At 35.4% G+C, this 19,974-nt stretch overlaps 1 protein-coding gene across 1 annotated transcript in view; it reads right to left on the reverse strand.

Annotated features, from left to right (window-relative positions):
* Window positions 1-19,724, reverse strand: part of REL (REL proto-oncogene, NF-kB subunit) — a 33,754-nt gene extending 14,030 nt beyond the window's left edge. The window contains exons 1-4 of the mRNA XM_081069045.1: window positions 19,369-19,724; window positions 9,896-10,038; window positions 7,782-7,930; window positions 3,136-3,227 (exon numbers count right to left, since the gene is read on the reverse strand). Coding sequence (XP_080925171.1) covers window positions 3,136-3,227; window positions 7,782-7,930; window positions 9,896-10,038; window positions 19,369-19,378 — 394 coding nt within the window. The 5' untranslated portion in view covers window positions 19,379-19,724. The remainder of the gene's footprint in view (window positions 1-3,135; window positions 3,228-7,781; window positions 7,931-9,895; window positions 10,039-19,368) is intronic.
* Between the last annotated feature and the right edge of the window lie 250 nt (window positions 19,725-19,974).

A 19,974-nucleotide genomic window follows, 5' to 3' on the forward strand; every position in this document is an offset into this window, starting at 1 on the left:
AGAGATAAGACCATGAGTCTGGGAGCCCGGCAGTGTTCACATCCTAACGCCACCACTTACCAGCTGTAAGAACTTTAGCAAATTACTTAAATTTTCTTCTACGTTTTCATTTCCTTATTTATAAAATGGAGATAATAATAGTATCTACCTAATAGGTTGCTATAAAAATAAAATGGAGTAAAATATGTAAAGCACTTATTATGTACTAAGAAATATTCTAAGTGCTATATGAGTGATTAACATCATGGCTGGTTCTGGATTGGTAAAATAACCTCCCCCCCCCCCGCAAAAAAAATTTTTCGTCTTGATTTCTGCATATTCCTTTTTTAATGCCTCTTCTACTAGAGTCAGGAGATCTGGATTGGAGTTCTAGGTCTGCCACTGCACTTGCTACACAACTTGGGAAATGCACGTAAACCAAAGCTTTGGTTTTCTCTTCTGTGAAGCAGAGTTGTTAACGATAAAGAAAATAGTGTACATGAAACACTTAACATTTACTCCTTGACATACAAAAAGTACTTAACGATAGCTATTATTTATAATCTCCTTGTTTCATACTACATTATCCCCATTTTACACTGCATCTAGATTTAGATGGCCTCTTTAATTTAAATGTTTGGTCTTTAGCAATGAATCAAAATTTTAAATGAGCATACTCTTGACCTAGAAATTCCTGAAAATGTATCCTAAGGAAATAATCACACAAGAGTTCAAAGTATATATTCAATAGAACTTTTTTAAATAAAATGAAAATACCCTAATTGTTCATTAATAGATAACTACATAAACAGATTATGGTCCACCCAAACAATAGAATACTAAGTATTAACATGGAAAGATGTTTAAGATATAGTCCTGAGTGAAAAAAAAAGCAGCAGTTGAATAGGAAATTAGCATGATTCCATTTACACAAAAAATATGTGTATAAATGGTTATACATGTATTAAGGAAATTCTAGGAAAATATACATCAAACTTTACAGTAGTCTTTTCTGGCAAGATAAGACTGAAAGGGAAGTTGAATGTCAACTATAATTTAAAAAAAATAGTCATGGGGATATAAAGTACAGCATAGGGAACACAGTCAATAATATTCTAAAAGCTATGTACAGTGTCAGATGGGTAATAGTATTATTTGTGAGGTATATAAATCTCTAATCACTATGTTTTTTTGTACCCTTGAAACTAACAATGATTTTTTTAATAAGACTTAAGGGGAAGAAGGGAACTTTTACTTTTCTCATTAAACTGAAAAATATGAAAAACAGAGACCTAGAGAAAAGAGATATAGACTTTACGGTTTATAAAAATACAGTATTGTCTATAAGCATATTCCTTAAATTATCATCATATCCCTTAAGTTATTATTATACACCCAGGAAAAATACAAACCTCCAAAATAAGAATATCTTAAATACGACAAAGAAATCTATTCTTCAAAAATTTTATTGTTGTTCAATTCCTGTATTATGCATATTTCAGTAGTTGCGGAAGACTTTACAAGGAATGTAGGATGCTAGCATTTATCTATTAAAACTATATACAGTGCTTGTAACTGCCAGGTGCCACACGAGATAGTGCCATCCCCAAAGGAATCCGTTACCCAGTAAATATCTATTCATATACACAAATACGACATGAAAATATTTTGTACAGCTTCTACTATTTCTATAGTTTTTCCACAGATTAATTCAAGTTTTTCTGTTGAATATGCCCTAGAGTTAAATGAAGTCCAATACCTTATAACCACAGTGCCTTTTCAACATTCAGAAAGGGGAGTGAGTATACATTGTATGCTGGAGTGGCAAAAGGAAGGCCACATTCAAAGACAATCGCAACGCTTCCGAGGAGCTTTTCTTAATGAAAAGAATGACATTCTCCACTGATACAAGAAAACCTTGTCTGCCACCACTAGTCAGAGGGTATCTCATGTGAATGTCACAGCCCCCCCCCACCTCTACTGACATCTCTTTTCACTTCCTACAATTTCTCCCTTTTATTTCTTCCCATTTCAGTGTTTAGAACCTCCTGCTCCCTGGGACTTGTAATTCCTCTCTACAGAAATAAGAGGACTCTGTCTCTTAATTCATTCTTGGGTCCTGCAAATTCCAGAACAGCAGCATTTGTTTAGTCTGCACCACTTTTCTGCTTTTTCGAGCTTCTGCTGTCACAGCAGAGGAGAGGTGGGCTCTGCTCCCATACAGGGGGGCAGGAGGGGGAAAAAGTGAGGGAAAAAGGTTAAGGCCCACGATTTATCTCCTGGGTGGAGGGCTGTGTGGGAACCATGGAGGAGTCAAATGGGAGGGGAGAAGTCTCAGTTTACCCTGCCAGAGACATTGCTCAACAAAGGATACTTACTAGAAAACTGTCTGTACTATAATGTGAACTTGTAAGAGAGCAAGTTATGAACTTTTATGTTCAATATATTATACTTTTATTAAGGCAAAACTTCCTAAAAATGGACTGGAGAAAAGCCTAAAAAGAGATGCACAAATATGTTGGTGGTGGTTGCTTTTTCGTTGGTATGACCATGGGTGATTAGAAAATCTTTTTCAACTTTTCACAAGCAACATATTGTTTTTCTAATTAAAAAAGAAAAGCTATTAAAACAGGATGCCCAAAATGATGTACCTAAATTAACACACATGTTTCAGATTTTGTTCATTTGTGTCTGTTTAAGAAAGCAGGGAAGAAGATAATCGACTTTAGCAAGAATTACCAAACCCGGCAGTGGGAATAGTTAAGATGTAAAATTTTCACCCCCTAAAGGAGGCCCGGGCTTGTTTCTTGGCCTGTGTAATGAATGCTTTCTCTTTGTTTACTTTCCTTTATTTAAAATCTGTCATGTATCACAGTAGTTGGCAAATAACAAGTAAGTGCTCAATAAATAAAACGGGTTTGTTGGAAAAAAAAAAAAGAAAACCTTGTCTGCATGAGAATTTTTTTTTCATATTTATATTTTCAGATTTTAAACATACAGGTACTTCATTCCTCAGATACAGGTGTAAGTCAACAAGTAGAAAAGTGAACATAGAACTTAAGGTAGCTTTTAAAACACAGGTTTAAGATACAAATAGAAAACACACAAATAAGTCAATATCCAAATAATAGAAATGATTACATCAAACATATTTACCTTTGAAAGGATTGATTCCTGCCCTTATTCTTGAAATAATAGCTTCTTTTACTTCTTTTTTCTTTACACATCGAATACCCAAGTTTTGAAAACTAGAAAGAAAATACAGAACTTTCAAACCGCGTTATAGTTAAACACAAGGGCACATAAATGGGATTTTATTAAAGAATATTACCAGTATCAAGTATACTTGTATATCCAACATTGAAAAGCCACCATACTGTCAGATGGAAATAGTAAAGCATGAAATACATTTCCAATTGCGATGATAGAGATGTGAGGGTAAAAAAAAAAAAGTGTGGTTATATTTCTAAGAAAAGTGTTAAAAGAAAAATAATATATACTACGTAATTTTTACATAAAGTAGTTTACAACTACACCCTACTAATATGCCTATGTCAAATATACCAAAGTAGATGAAGAGTAATAGGAAAGTGACACCAAAAAGCTAAAATTCATCTCCCAAGCAAATTCATTATCAAACCAATAAAATATGTATATTTGATAATGTAAAGCTAAAGTTGTAAAAAGATGCCCACAGGCTGAACTGAAGCCCACAGGTTTGTCTACGTTTTTAAAAAATGACCACAGACTACCAACATTTAAAAATCAGGTAATTATTAGCGTATAAACGTCTGGATTTCTGGCTTCTTGTACATTTAAAGGTCTGGCAACAGTAGGCTGGCACAGAAACATCTGGTTGGAGCTGAGAACCTGTGGCCCCATTTACGCAAGGCTCTCCAGTTTTCTACCGTGCCTGCTAGGCCTCTTATACTTGACCCACTCCATTCCACAGACATCTAATTTCTGAGCTAGTAGCAGCGGAATATGTTTTATGCCCTATAATATGAAGTCATTATAATCATTTATCATAATAAAGCACTGAAATGTGTTTTTTCAATTAGAAAGACGGTTGATACTAACAATAATATTTAACAAAAGTTTCAAAATGTCATTTATGGAAAACTTCTCAATAGCTACAAATATTACTAATTTGCATGTGTAGTACAGATGAGGGTTGGGGGAACTCCCCTACCACCACTAGTCATACTTGTTCCCACATGGAAAAACCATGACATCATTAAAGTTGGGTGGGTGTGAATAAGGAAGCAAAACTGATTATAATAACATTACTATTTGTTCAAATTTCACATGGCTCTTTGTAACAGCAGGCTGCCTGCCTTGTGTGCCCCTCTCCATGCTCATGCTGTCATATGTTCTCACTCTTCACATTTGCCACACTGGTGATTTTATTAGCACCTAAAATATCTTTGACATTTCCTTCCTCTGCCCCCAATAATTAAAAAATAAAATCCTAAATTTAAGATCCTTTCTTGAAACCCTGAAACCACAATCCTCTTCCTCAAAAGTATTCCACTTCTTTGAAAGATTATTAGCTTGGTTCTCATGTTTTCTTTGACAAAAGATTTTAAAGAATCCTCCATTTTAATATATTTATACAATACCTGATTTTGTTTCATCTGTATTATCACATTTGACTGCTATTCATAGAATATTAGATGTAGTAGGGATTTTTGAAATTCTGACATGAAGGAACCAAGCATCAAAAGATTACCTGAGTCAAATTATTCATTCATTCATAGTCATAATAAGTTTTGGTGTTCCTACCATATACCAAAAATTCTGGAAAGTAATGGGGATATACAATCCTTCCCCTCATGGAGCTCACACTCTAGTGCAAGGATTGGCCAACTATAGTCCATGGACCCAAATCTGGCTCATCATCTGTTTTTTTAAGTAAAATTTTATTGGAACACAATAAACTGATTTTTTTATGTCTGTCTATGGGTGCTTTCAGGCTGCAACAGCAGAGCTGAAACGTTGCAACAGAGACCATATGGTCTGAAAAGCCAAAAATATTTACTATCTGGCCCTTTACAGAAAGAATTTGCTAACCTTTTGTCTAATGAAGCAAATAGACACATTAAGTAATCACACACACACACACACACACACACAAATGCTAAACTGAAACTATGACAATTTTTATAAAGGAGATATTCATGATGTCATGGGAGCTCTATGATGGGAGAGAGTTGATCAATTCAGGGAGGGCAGACGGGCTTCTTGTAGGAAGTGATACTTACTATGAACAAAAATGAACTATGGGAAGAGGAGAGTAAAGAGACTTTAGGCAGAAGAAAAGTCCCTACAGAAGAGCACAGTGAGCATAGGAAACTAAAGGAAGGCTTTTGTGACTGGAGTATAGAGTTCAAGGAGAACACAGAATAACAGATGGCTAAAAATACAAGTGGATCATGTGGGCTTCAGAAGGAATGTTGTCCTTATTCCAAGAGTCACATAAAGCCATTAAAATGTATTAAGCGGGGATGTGACAATCAGATTTGTACTTGAAAAGATCACTGAATAAATAATTACATTTTTAAAAAGAGCACTTTGGCTAAAGTGGAAGACATACTGGGGAGAAAGAGGCACAGAAAGAGTAAGGGGTGTCAAGGATGACACCTGTGTTTGGGCTTTTATAACAACCACTAAGATAGGCATATTGGAAGACCAAGTATGAGAGGAGAGGTATGACCATGTAAGATCATGGTTTAGGGCATATTCTATTTGAGGTTTTTCTGAAATATTTAAAAGAATAGATCAAAAAGGCAATCAGACAAAGTATAATCCCCACTGAAAGAAAATAGGGACCCTTAGAAAAGATTTTTGATTTCAGTTCTAGAGCAAGAAAAGTACAAGTCTTGAACACTTTGTTGTGTAAGAAAGTAAATAAGTGCTCAAAGAAAAATCGGGGCATGTTAAAAGAACACAGGAAACAGTCTGAAGGGGCGTGCCAGCACTGGTCAAATTTGGGTCAATTCGAAAATCAAAATAATAATGTGAACACTGAATATGGGAATGGATCTATAGTGGTATTTTTGTTAATAGGGGAGGGTAAAGAGGGAAAATTTTTCTTTATAAAGAATACCAATTAATATCACCAATGGAAAAAACTAGTATCATATGGCTGCTAGAGGGATACTTTGAGAACAATACAGCATTGCCCTCACAGATTTCTTGTCCAAAATGTTTCATGTTAACATGAAAATATCATTCATGCTATTCATGGTAACATGGATATAATCATGAGCAGTCACTCAGACTAACCCATATTGAACAACAATCTTCAAAACCAATAGCCTAGACTCTTCAAAAATGTTAATGTTATGAAAGACCAAAAAAGGCTGTGAAACTGTTCTAAATTAAAGGAGACTAAATAAGCATGACAACTAAATATAATGTGCGATCCTTAATGGAATCCTGGATTGGGGGGAGAGGCAGGACAGCTATACAGGGCACTATTGGGACATTGTTGAACATGATTAAGGTAGTCCAAAAATTTAACTGCCTGCAACTAAGATTGAGAAGGAACAGCCAGAAAGTAGAAAAACAGGAGAGTTTGTTCTCATAGAAATCAAGGAATCAGAATGCTTCAAGAAAGGAGTGGTCTACAGTGTAAAATGCTGTTGGGAGGTCAAGTAATGCAAAGAGGAAATACTTCTTGACGGGCTTTTATTACTAGATATTTTATGTTTTATGTTCTTATTGTAAGAGGAATATTTTAAAGTATATTTTCTAAATGGTCACTACTAATATCTAAGGCAGATACTATTTTTTCTTGTTGTAATTTGTTTCATTTTTCCCCAAATGCAGTACATTCATTACCAAAAAAAATGAATTATAAACCCAAGTTAAAAGAAAAACATGAAACCCCACAATTTCACCCACCTAGAGACAACTATTATTAAGACCTCAGTGTATATACTACCATGTGTATGTATACATTTTATTTTAAACAAAAAGATTATTGCTTTAAATATATTTTATGTAACTAATATATTATGAATATCTTTCTATAAAGACATATCTGCAATGGTATATTTAAGGCTGCATAGGAGTACACTGCATGGATGTACCAGTTCATTTAATTAATCCCCTTTGTTTATTGTTTGGATTGCTTCTAAATTTTTGCCGTTACAAACAGAGCTGCAATGAATATCGTCATAGCTAAGCATCTTAACATGCTTAAACAATTGTTTTCAGAGGATAAATTCCTAGAAATAGAATTGCTGGTTCAAGAGACATTCATATTTTTCAGACTTTTGCTATGTAGTTGTTAAAATGCCTACCAGAAAGATTTTATTAATCTACTCTTTCACCAACATGATGAATGAACTTATCTGCTGGAAGTCTCACCAACAGCAAGTGTTACATACTTTTTAAAATTTTATAACTATTGTATGTTATTTTATAACCTGCCCTTTTCTAAATAATAATTCCAGTTTTCCAGTTGATTTTCTTACATCTCTGGCAATTTTCAAGTTAACTATTAATGAAAAGATAAACATTTATTAAAAAACCTTTCATAAATTGTTCAAAAGAAAATCACAGCATAAAATAATTTATGTTTACTTTAGGCAACATAAAAAAGTATTCCTGATACCATAAGCTATGTCTACTAGTACAGAAGAAAAGGGTACTTCTAATGCAAATGGTAAGCAAATTTAAATGTACACTTATAGTAAAGAGAAGTAGAATGAGAAATTAAGTTTATTCTAAAAAATAACAAAAAATAACACAGTTAGGAAACTGTGTGAAGATGTCTGTGACTGTATACTTACAATAAAGGCCTGCGTTCTTGTCCAAATTCTGCTTCATAGAAGCCATCTCTGCAGTCTTTTCCTACCAAATCATGAGGATGAGGTTTATATGGGTCGTTCTTTGTTACCAATGTAATTCTCACTTTTCCTTTTCCATAATAGTTCATAATCTGAAAAAGGGGGAATTAAATAGATGATTCATAAATATTTTTTATTAAGAACTGATCTACTAAGTGAGAGTTCAATTTATATAATTAGTTAGCAAGCACTAGATAAATAAAGTGTAATTGTCTGGCTACTGGAGTTTGGATGAAACTTTCCAGAGAATACCAGTTGGAAAGAATTTACCTCTCAGTTCCTTGGCACATTATTTTCTGCCCTAATTTCAACTGGTCATATCATACGATTCTGCTTATTTTCCTTTTAAAAACAAGAAGAATTATACCAAAATGTTATCACAGAGCATGAGGAAATACTTCGATGTTAAGTCACTGAATACCATGCTCTTAGATTCCCTGTCATACCATAAACATCCTTTCAAAGTATATATTTAAGCCACACTGGAAATGACAAGACACCAATACATACACTTATTTTACTTAATATGTGACATTTTAGTTCACAAAAATACTTGTTAATCAGTAAGCATATCCCAAGAGTTCACTGTATAATAGGCAATAAATCAAGTTGACTTTCACAAAATTAGGTTTTCCCGCAGTAAGTATATCTACAACACTGAGAACAAAGAGAAAAGTTTAAGCATGGGAAAGGAAGGACATTCTGAGCATGAGGAGGAACTAAGGTTTAGTTTGGAAGCTAATTTGCAAGCACAAAGTAGGGAATATAAAAACCAGCGTAGGACAAGTGAGCAAGGTAGTTAAGTAAGATGTGGTAGCTTTACAGATAAGAGGGCACTAGAATCTGTAATTTTGAATTTAAACTTAATTTGAACAGTAACCAGGAAGTATTTATTGCCTTTTTGAATGAAAGGGAGGGTAACCACTTAAAACTGTAAGATAGGCTGATGTAGAACTCAAGCTGTATAGTGCTGAGGACCTATTGGAATGGTAAGGCTACAGATCTTAGAAATATTTTAGAGAATGGACAGAATAAGCTGAATTATGGAGAAGAGTTAAACATTGCTCTTAAAAGATTAGAAGAGTAGTGTTTTCTTATTTACCTTTTATTAGCACGTCTCTCATTTTAACATTTAAATAATAGGACTTAGATAACTCAATTCCATATTCTACCCTAAAATACGATAAAAATTAGGAACCTGGGATTCAATAAATTGCCATTACCTTATTCTATAATTTATTGCCTTATTCTGTAATTTAGCACTTTGTTTCAACTCCCTTAAGTTCAATAAACTTTGTAAATAATCTAGTTATAAACCCGTGAATTAAGGCCTATTGATGAAAGATTAAGTAACACTTTTCAAAATCCATTCTGCCATGAAGGTTTTTAATTGGCATTTAGAGGATAAAAAAATCATATGAAATATATTATGTAAATATAAAATATCAATATAGTACATTTTATAAGTATGTAGTATATTACCAACATCATTTTGGATCAAAAACCACTTTCAAAACTTACACTAATATGAAAAAACTATTTTAAAAAAGTAACTATATTTCAAATCAGCCAATGCAATCGAGGGTATCAGGGATAGGCAATAAAAGTAAAGAAAGAAGGAGGCAAAAATGTTCCTTCTCCATTCCCGTAGCCCCGAGATTAGCCAAGTGATTGTAAGTAGCAGAATTTTAATTGAGTTCTCAGATCCACGTTTTTAATCTACAGAACAATTTTGCTCACTGATTTAAAGAGAGAAAGTCTTTTTCTTCATTAGCTCTGTGTTCCATGAGAGGAATCACCACCCAAGGCTGCCAATGGACACTAAGCCCTGTGAACCGCTACTTAGATTAACATACAGTTCATGTATAACTATGTTCAGGGATGAAGAATCCATACTATCTTTAAGAAATGTCCCTAGACATCTATCTAGTACAGCTCAGTTAAGAAGAAAAGCCCATGTAGATGACTGTGAAAAAAACTTGGCCTTTAATGTGACTGCTGCACCTGAAATACGAAGCAAATAAGAGTGAGACACAGAGGAGACAGGTGTGTGTTACCTGGATAGATGGGTATGTGCGGTTGTTGTCTGTGCTGTGCTCCCCGGGAATGCTGCCTGCAGAGCGCCCTTCACATTTGTATCTAAAACGCATTCCCCTCTGCCTGGGTTGCTCAATTATCTCTATGTAGGGGTTATACCCACCTGAAATTATAAAAAAGAGGCAAGTGAGATTTGGATAGCAATAATAATGGATTTTAAGCATTTTATTATTTTTTCAAAACAGACTAAAAGATTTTCCCTCCCAATATTAAATGGCAAGGTTGAAATGTAATTACCCAAGATTGGGTGGTAAAGACACATTTTTTTCCCTATACCGAGCTCTTATACCATGTTAACACAAGTCATTCAAATCATATTTATTGGTTAGAACTGTATCACTCAATATCTATAGCTAATGCCAGTGTGAAGTTCTGAGAGCCACTTCAGAGATACCCACTTCTCATGGGAGACCAAGCGAAAGGTCTCCCCCAAGACTCCCCCAGGAGGGTCTAGAAGAAAATCTTCAGAAGTACAATATTATTCTCCAAAAGTGAGTTTAACTGCTGATTTTACAATAGACTCTTAAAAGTTTACTGAAAGACTACCCATTGAAAATGGAAATGCATTTAAATCCTTGCAGAAGGGTACGTAAAATGTTTGTATCTCCACTGGAATGTTAACGGATTTATATCAAAATAAGTTCCAGAAGGGACTTTAGGGTCAACAAACTTTTCAGTCAGTCCCATCTAAGCCTTTTCTAAAGTATAAGACACAAAAGAGGGAAAGAAAATAATTATTTACTTTCTGTAACAAATATAATTCAAAATATGCACCTTTAGAATGAACTACTGATACACACAACATGAATGAATCTCAAAATAATTATGCTGGGTGAAAAAAGCCAGACCGAAAGAGTACATACTGTATAATTCCATATATATAAAACTCTAGAATGTGAACACTAATCTATAATGAAGGAAAGCAGGTCACTGGTTGCCTAAGAAAATGGGTGTGAAATGGATGGGGAAACTCTAGGGGATGAGGGATATGTTAATTATCTTGATTGTGGTGATGATTTCAAGATTACATATATGTCAAAACTTATCAAATTGCATACTTTAAACACGTGCAATTTACTGTACATTATTATATGTCAATAAAGCTGTCTAAAACATATACACCTTTACTCCCTCTTATCCAAATCGTGGAAACAAAAGTTCAATAAAGACACGCAAGTGTGCTTACAAATAGGGTACTCAGGAATCTGTCTTTGTTTTAGGGATGTGAAGAGAACTTTCTTTGAGAAAAAAAAAGCTCCCTCAATCAGTTTAGTGATTTCTAAACTGCCACAATTAGATATCCATTTTTTTGACTATAGGCTTATCCTCTGATAGAATGAATGCAAGCAAATCTTCAGAATGAGTAACACAGTGGGTCTTAGTGCAGTATAGGGAAGAAGCCTTTTGAATCCTACGCAGCCAAATCTTAACAATGAAAACCTTTGAAATGTTATTAAATCTCTCATTCTGTAAAATGGGGATAACAATAACAGTACTACCTCATTGGGTTGTACAATGGATTATAAGTAATGTGTTCTTACCAAGTATCACACATGTGACAAACAATAAATAGTGTCTATTATTTCAGAAGCTTTCTGGAAAACAATGATTTATAGTGATACATGATGGTATCACAACTGCTACTTTCAAGAATTCTACAGAACAGTGAGGCAAACAATACAAATTATTAGAGTATAAAAGAGACGAACAAAATTTTGTTTATGCCAACAAAATTCTGCATAAAATGATAATAAAAGCAAAAGAGTCAGGAATGCCTAAATATAAATCAAAGAAAAAAAAAAAGAGTTAATGAAGCAAAAGGGTGAGGAGGGAAGAAGGACAAGGAAGACAGGTAGGCATTCTAGGGAAAGGGAACAGTGTCCAAAGGTGTGGCAATACAGAAGCTATAGCCCCAGTGGAAGAGAAGAGTTTAAGAATCGTACATTTCCACCCTTAGAAAGAGAGCCAAAAGCCAGAGAACATTTGAGAATTTGGATATTCTATGAGTGAATATCCTGGGAATACCCAGAGAATCAAGGAATGGCCATATGCAGGAGAATCAATCACAAGACCAGACTGGAATTTTTGAGTAAGAATTCTGGTGGCAATGGACAGATTGAAAAGAGGAAGTAAGGTGATCAGTTTTAGACACTGTTACAATAATGTGAGTAATGATGAGGGTTATTTTGAAATATGGTATGAATAACTATTTAAAAGATAAAATTGACAATACTTGGTGAATGACTGAACGTTAGGGTTAAGAGAAAGAATCATTGATGGCTCCATAGTTTCTATTTCGGGTTACTGAGTAAAGAGTAAAGAATTACTGTTACCTTTAATTTTATTCTGTTTTGTTCAGACTCCTTGTGATTCAATCTACTACTTATTTATTCAAAAGACAAAGACCAGAAAAAATGACCTTAATCAAGTTCATAAAACTCATTTCAATTTTACTGAAAAACCTAAGGCATGCAGATGAGTATTTCACAAATTCACATCCTTATATATCCTTGTATATTTCAAAGAATTCAAATTCACATTTCAGTTTCAAATATGTCACATGCTTATATATCCTTGTAGGAATATTTAAAAGAAAGTACGTTTTCCTCTTAGTAGCTCAAAACACTCCACAGTATTTTTTAAGTGATATCTTAAATCATTTATGTAGTTGAACTAAAGGTCAAATAGATCCCTGCCCACTACTTATTTAAAGGTGTCTTGGTGGGAAGTTGATATAGAATGACATCATTAATGGTAAGTGGCTAACTTTTGGGGGAGGAGTGAATGTGAATAAAAGTGCTAGGCTCATAGTGAGAATTCAAATAATTTATTTGGTTACACAACACTTCCTTAAACTAGAAAGTGTGTTTATGAAGAAAGTCCTTAGACAAAAGAACAGAAAAACAGTTGTTGAAAGATTAAATAAAACATTTTAAAAGATTTTTAAATTATAAAAATGATGTAAATAATTGTCATATAACATCAAGTACTTTTAAAACCTTTGAAATCTATTCTTTCTATTGTAGGAGCTCCATAATGGTAAAAAGTCTTACTAACAACCAAGTAACAGAGTTTATTGTAATATTCTACATTCTCCCAGCTGGAAATAATCTCCCCCTTCTCTAAACTACTATCGTATTTTGTTTATGGCACTTATTCCAAACAACTATAATTTAGGGAAAATTCACTATTCTTAAAAAAAAGCTACTTGTTTTATTTCTTCAAGCAACTTGAAGGCAGAAAGTGTGTCTTACGCATCAGTGCCTTGCACACACATATTCAGTACATATCTACTGAATAAATGACTAAAAATCTAAAGATTGTCTTATTTGTTTAAGATGCAAACAATGAAGAACTACATTCATGATTAATCAGATTCCACTACTATGGAAAAAAATAATGCTTTGTAGGTAATAGAATTGCTATATCTTCATATTCCTCACACCCATTCATATTCTGATTCCTTTATCTGTATTTATGTTTCTTAAAAACTTCCCAGCAATAAATCATTTATATCAGGTATCAGTACAATGTACAGTTACTTCCTTCCTTAGTGCTCTGTTTTGAAGTACAATTCTTCCTGAAGATAAAAAGTGCTGAAATATAGACATCTATGGAGTGGAAGAAGGTAAAATATAAAACAGGGACTTCTAGGGGAAATGAGTGCTCTTAACTAAGACTGTCTTAAATCACTACAGTGTTGAAAAGCATTGCAAAGTATTCAAAACTGGTTCTGAACAACTTAATTACTATACTTTTGTTTAATACTAGGCAAAGCTGGATTGACCCCTACCTTTTGAACAGTACTGTAAAAAGCCAATACAGACCAGAACAACATTTGAAATATAGCCAATGTTTGCAAGATATACTTGTTTTTATTTGCACTTACACAAAAAAGGTGCTATTTTAAAACAGAGCCTATCTAATAATGAGTTTTTAAGACAAAATAAATTACATGGAAATAAAAGGTAAAAATGGATCAATTGTCAGAAATAGACACATTATAAACTAAAATCTTCTAGCTAGAATTGAGAACCAGTATTAATTATACAGTAAAAAAAAATGTTAGAGTATAACACTGTTTTAAAGCATTTTATCATTTCTCATTTGATCCTCTGAACTTTAATCTTCATAAAAACAGAACAGGAATTATTATCCCACTTAACAGATGATAATGCTAAAGTTTAAAATTATATGAAATTGTAAGTAAAAAAATTATGAATGACATTAGCAAATATGACAGCTGGGATCCCACAGTGTCAAATTCAAAGAACAAGTGTAAAAGCAGCTGGGGGTTATTTGCTGTATCGGTCACAATAACTGACACAGCAAATAACCTAAAATAAATGCAACTTAGTTTAAGAAGATATGCATCTTGGTATAGGCAAGTAAGTACTTAGATCCAATGAAATTTCTGGAACACAGTTCATTCTGCGGTTGTCTATCAGAATCACCTAGGTAGCTTTTTCAAAACATACACTGCCTGATGCCACCTGCGATCTACCGCATAGAAACAGAGATCTTTTATCTAAAGCCCAGACATGTTTCTGAAAAAGCCTTCCATGCATTCTAATACACTCCTGAGTAAGAACCATTGTCCTAAAACATAAAAAAGTGGAAACAATGATGCACATATCTAGAGAAGCAATCCAAAAATTCCCATGTAAGTGTGGGCTGCATGATGGATAAACTAGACAGAGAAATTGACTACTTGTAACTCCTTTTTCTCTCCCACTCTAAAGAGCTTATCCAAATGCAAGCAAGGGGGGAAACAATTATTATAGGGCTAACATTCAACCACCCTGATTTATTTAAAAAGTAAACTGCTTGCAAAATTAATATTTTTAATATCATTTAAAAAAATTCTTAAAATACAGCACACAAATGATTGTAACAGGCCAATGTGTCAATACCACAGTTGAGAAACTGACTAGAGACTGCATCTCCCTCACAGAAGGAGATAATAGACTGCCTAAGACCCAAAGGAGCAAATGCAGCTAATATATACTTTTCCAAGTGAAAAGTATATATTCAACTCACTTTGGAGAAAAAAATAAAATAAAATCTATTCTCCTTTCCTTAAACCTAGGAACCCAACTGAATCATGGTGATGATCTTCTTTACCTTAAGACACAGATGAGTTTTTCCATTTTTTCTTAATTATGATAAAAATTTAGTTATCACTTCGTACATAGCTAGAATTGCATGTAATTAACGAAGGGACAAAGAAAATTTAAGCCTATTTCCACAAGGACGGAAAAAGACTAACATAGAAGGTGCAAAAGAAATCAAATGGAGGATAATTTACATCAATCAAGTTAGCAAAAGGACACATGCTTTATCTACTAAACAATTTTTTGATTTACTTTTTTTTCCAGAATGCTTACTATGATTTAAATGGACAAAGGAGAAAAAATACACTGCTTCTAAATATCACCTTCAAATTCTATTCCACTATTTGAAATCTACACAAAACCATTTCAAATTGTTTAAAAGTAAATGGGCATTCTTTTCTTATATATCCTTGAAAGATATATTTTCTATCTAGCATCTGATCTAGTCTATTAATATAGGTTTTAAGGTTTCATAAAATTCTAGAATCATCAGGATACTTAAATAGTAAGTGTCTCTAGTAGTTCCTGTTTCCTAGATGTTTGAGTCCCAAAAGTGTTCCACTACAAGAGAAAACTAACATTTACAGGCATGCATTGTATCATTTGTTCCTCAAAAGACACTGCAGCAGTTAGTCCCATTTTTGTATCCCCGAATGGCAGAACTATAATAAAAGCCAACGCAGGCCCATCGTGGGCTAAAGTCCAGTCTTATTCCAATATATCAGTCTGACTCTCAGTTGGGTCTTAAAAATCAAGTAAGGGAATTTTCAGATGAGTATTTGACTGATGTATATAGTCACATACACACATCACAAGGTAGTAAATAAAAGACGTAAAAGATTTTGGCAATAGAAATTCTACTGCTAAAGATTCCATTGCTGTGGGGGTAAAAAAAAGTGCTGAAAAATTTTAACTTCCAGGGAGAAAAAGTAGAGAAATATTTAAAATCTGTCCTACATGTGTCCTATTTGGGAGACCACCTCAGGGATACTGTGGGTACCTGACCATGGCACTGTACACCAGAAGCTAAACATTAATGAATGCCAACTATAATTTTATATATATAATGTGATGGCTCGGTGCGAGGTCGGAGGGATAGTGGATGGGGGGAAGGGGGCTCACAGTGTGAGGGATATAAATGATGAACATCTAAGTATTACCTTGTCTTGTACACCTGAAACTAATAAAAAAATAAAATAAAATAAAATAAAATAAATAAAATTAAATTAAAAGTGGGACTCAAAAAATAAAATAAAATAAAATAAAATCTGTCCTAGACTTTTCAGGGTATTTAACTAAATTAAAAATAGATGTCAGAGCAAAATCATCTGTTTTAATTAAGATTGCCAGATTTAAAAATAAATATTACAGGACGCCCATCTAAATATGAATTAAACAATTTCTTTTAGTACATCTCAAGTAACTATTTGGGTCATGTGCCTATAAACACAATCACTTGCAGAGAACACAGGTAAGAGAAAGATGGAACAAAAGGAAATGCTGAGTCCCTTAAATTGTATTTGAGAGCCTACACACACCCGAGGTGTTCCCAATTATGAATCATCTGATTCCTCACTAGTCATTTCATTCACTCACTCCCTTCATTCTATCATATATCACCTTCATTCCTTTATACCACTGTTATCTCTACATTTTCATGTACTGCATTTCCAAAACAGCCTTTATGTTTACATGTGTAGTCTTTCACATAAAAAAAATAAGTCATTTGCTTTAGTTATCAATTCCAGCTTCCAGCTCTATCATTAAAGATTGAAGTTCCATCATACTTACGTTCATATTTTTCCCCCTTACTCAAGGGAAATAGTTCTCTTGAAATTCATACAGCAGACAAAGAGTTGGTAAGTAGTGTGCAGTTTACAAAAACAATTTCTTAGTGTACTTCCTACTACGTGACAAAGCAGAACTAAAGAAAACTAGGAATAAAAATTATCTAAATTTTAAAACGTATTTTACCAAAGACAGTACTATTTATTAGTAAATAGAGCCATGTGCACACAAGAACATTTTACACTTTCTACTGGAACAATGAGAAGCTTTAAATTCTGATATAAAAGAGCTAATTTTACTTAAAATGTACAAGAGTAATGAATGCTTAACTATGCATACCCTAGATGGATCTGGGTACATTTTTCTTCACAATGCATATTTTAATTCATCATGTCAAGACTGAAATCAAGGTGTAATTTTAAAAAAGCAATAAAGACAGCTTAATAGAACCTAAACTGTGAAATCCTGAATAATCTGACAACTTACCGAACAAAATTTAGAAATATATATATATATGAGTTACTCATGGTTCTTATAAATTTGCTTATGAGATTATGATGTTACTTTTTACGTTATGCAGATCACATATTCAACTACACACACATATTTACATATGACATCCGGGGAGAAATGTAGAAATAGTCTTAAAATCTTTGTAATCAATAAAAATACTTTTTGAGGTTTTAATACTACCTTACTACTAACAGAATCTAAACTAGATGATGATAAACTAATTTTACACTTTTTTTTCCTGTGATTCTTTTGGTTAAATTACTGTTTCAAAACACGATAGGAATTGATAATTTAGTCACTCTTCCTCTAAGGTCTTTAAAACTAATTAAGGAAAGTACACCGGACTTCTTTTAAAAAATTTGCTTAGCAGTTTTCAAACAATTGAATTATAATTTAAATAACATGTTATGATTACAACTTTCCATTCCTTAATTTTTTCCCGTTAAATTGAGGGTCCTCATAACAGCACAAAAATATAGTGTCATTAAACAAGTTTCAATTGTATCACAGTTTTAAACGATGTAGGTCTTACAATACGCTATATAAATATGGTTACTTCTTTTCTCTCTTTTGAAAGAATTGGGAGTATTACATTCATGCCATGTATTAACAAAGTTTGCTTAAATTGCCAGCAGGCTGACCTTTTTTTTTTTTTTTACTTATAACACTCGCTATTCTTTACTACTTTCATACAAAATTTCTTTCTGATAACCAATAAATTAACCAAATGTTTCAAGTCATCTTTGCACTTTTAATCTAAACGGCCTTTGAATTATCTGAAAGTTTGGGGGTCACTGAAATGGGTTAAGAGAAAGTTGAAATATTTTAAACTCCGCTTGTATTCTCACATGAAAACCACAGACAAACTGAAATCAAATGTCGTGTGAACTACCCCAATTTCCTTTTTAGCCTACAGCAGTAGCTATGACATTGTTCTGTTCAACCCCTTTAAAAAGTCCTCTAAGCTTTCTACTTCCTCTTCTCTGCTAGACATCAACCTTCTGCTGAGGGTCACTGTGCCAGGGAGTTGGGAAGATGCGGGTCAAGCATCAACAAGCCCCCCCACTTCAACTTTCCAGGACAGCGTTAAGGAGTAACTTGTAAGCCTCGGTGACTGCTCGCGCTGCTCCCTCTGCCGGGAAAGCGCCCCTAGGAACCTGGCCAGAATCCTGTAAAGGATTCTTGACTTACTTCCCTTCGGTTACAGGCGGACCTAAACCCTCGCTGTGTATTCCGTACCGGTGTGAGACTCACCCCCTTTCCTCTGAACTGTTTCTTGGTAAACTAGTTTCCCCTCAAAGCCAGAGATTCACGCATGTATTCACTGAAAGTAAACATTTACACAAGTGATAGGAAATTCTTTTCATCCCTACCCATATTTTGAAGCACAGGTATTCTAAAAACCCTCTTTTCCCCTTCTTTCCAGCAAAGGAGGAAACAACCCAAACCAAAGCAACATGACTTCTGCTCCGTAGATTAGGACCTACGCACTGTACAGTAAAAACTATCCACTGTGTGGAAAGCAACATTTCCACTTAAGACCTGTTCAAACACCACCGGGGACTTTTAAGGCCACACGTTTTGCACAACTGTCAGCACAACACCGATCACCTCTTGGTACTTGACGAAGTTAAACGAACAAACTCAGAGCTTCTCAGAGGTCTGAAGGTTCCTCATTCCTGTTGTAAAACGTAAAACCACCATTTCGATGCAGATCAATTTTTCAATACGCGAACTCTTAGTCCTCCATTTAGATTCTCACGACTTCCCTGATCCTAAAACAGAGTCGTTGGGAATTTCTAAGGGTCCGGCTATCACAATGGCATCACATTACAGAGCGTGACTTTGATTTCGCAGGCAAACCCCCGAACCACCTCATTTGTTACAAGGCTGACAAGTTGCCAGACGGGGCGATTTTAGAGAGAAGGCGCCACAATCAAAACTGAGCGGCCATACCCCGGGACGAGCCCCGGGTTCCCCCCAGCTCCGGCGCAGCCGGTGGCGCCCACAACACTCACCCGAAGCCATGACTCGGTTCACCGCGCCGCCCCGCTCCACTCCAAGCGCCTGGACCGGAGGTCGCCGCTGTCAGTCAGCCCGCCAGTCAGCCCTCTGCCGGCGGGACCCCGTGTCCCACTGACCACCGTCGGGGCCTCCTCCTCCTTCCCGCCCTCCTAGGTTTGCGGCTCACACCTTCCCACCCCCTTAATTCTCGCGCTCCGGCTCGCCCGGCCTCGCCCGTCCAGGGTGCGGGAGCCAAGGGTAGGGGGCGGAGCGCAGCGAGAGCCCAGCACCTCAGGGCCCGGGAGACCAGCGCCTCGGCGGGAGGGGGATTTCCCGCAGCTGACGTCGGCTCCTCACCGCCGCCCTCTCCGGGGGCGGGGGGCGGGGCGGCTCGCGCGCATCCGCACTCGACGGCCCGCGCCCCGCCCCGCCCGCGCCCCGCCCCCGCTGCCACCCCCGTGCTGCCCGGGGGCTCCGGACCCCGTCGGGGGAGCTGGAGCGCGGGATCTTCGGCTGTGCAGGGAGCACGGGGAGCCGAGAAGTGACGGCCCCGAGCGTGCGAAAGCCGCCAGCTCCTGCGAAATCCCCCTCCTCCGGGCTGTTCCTCGGCGCGTGGTTTA

Source organism: Rhinolophus hipposideros (assembly GCF_964194185.1).
Source record: "Rhinolophus hipposideros genome assembly, chromosome: 12".
Taxonomy (NCBI): Eukaryota; Metazoa; Chordata; class Mammalia; order Chiroptera; family Rhinolophidae; genus Rhinolophus; species Rhinolophus hipposideros.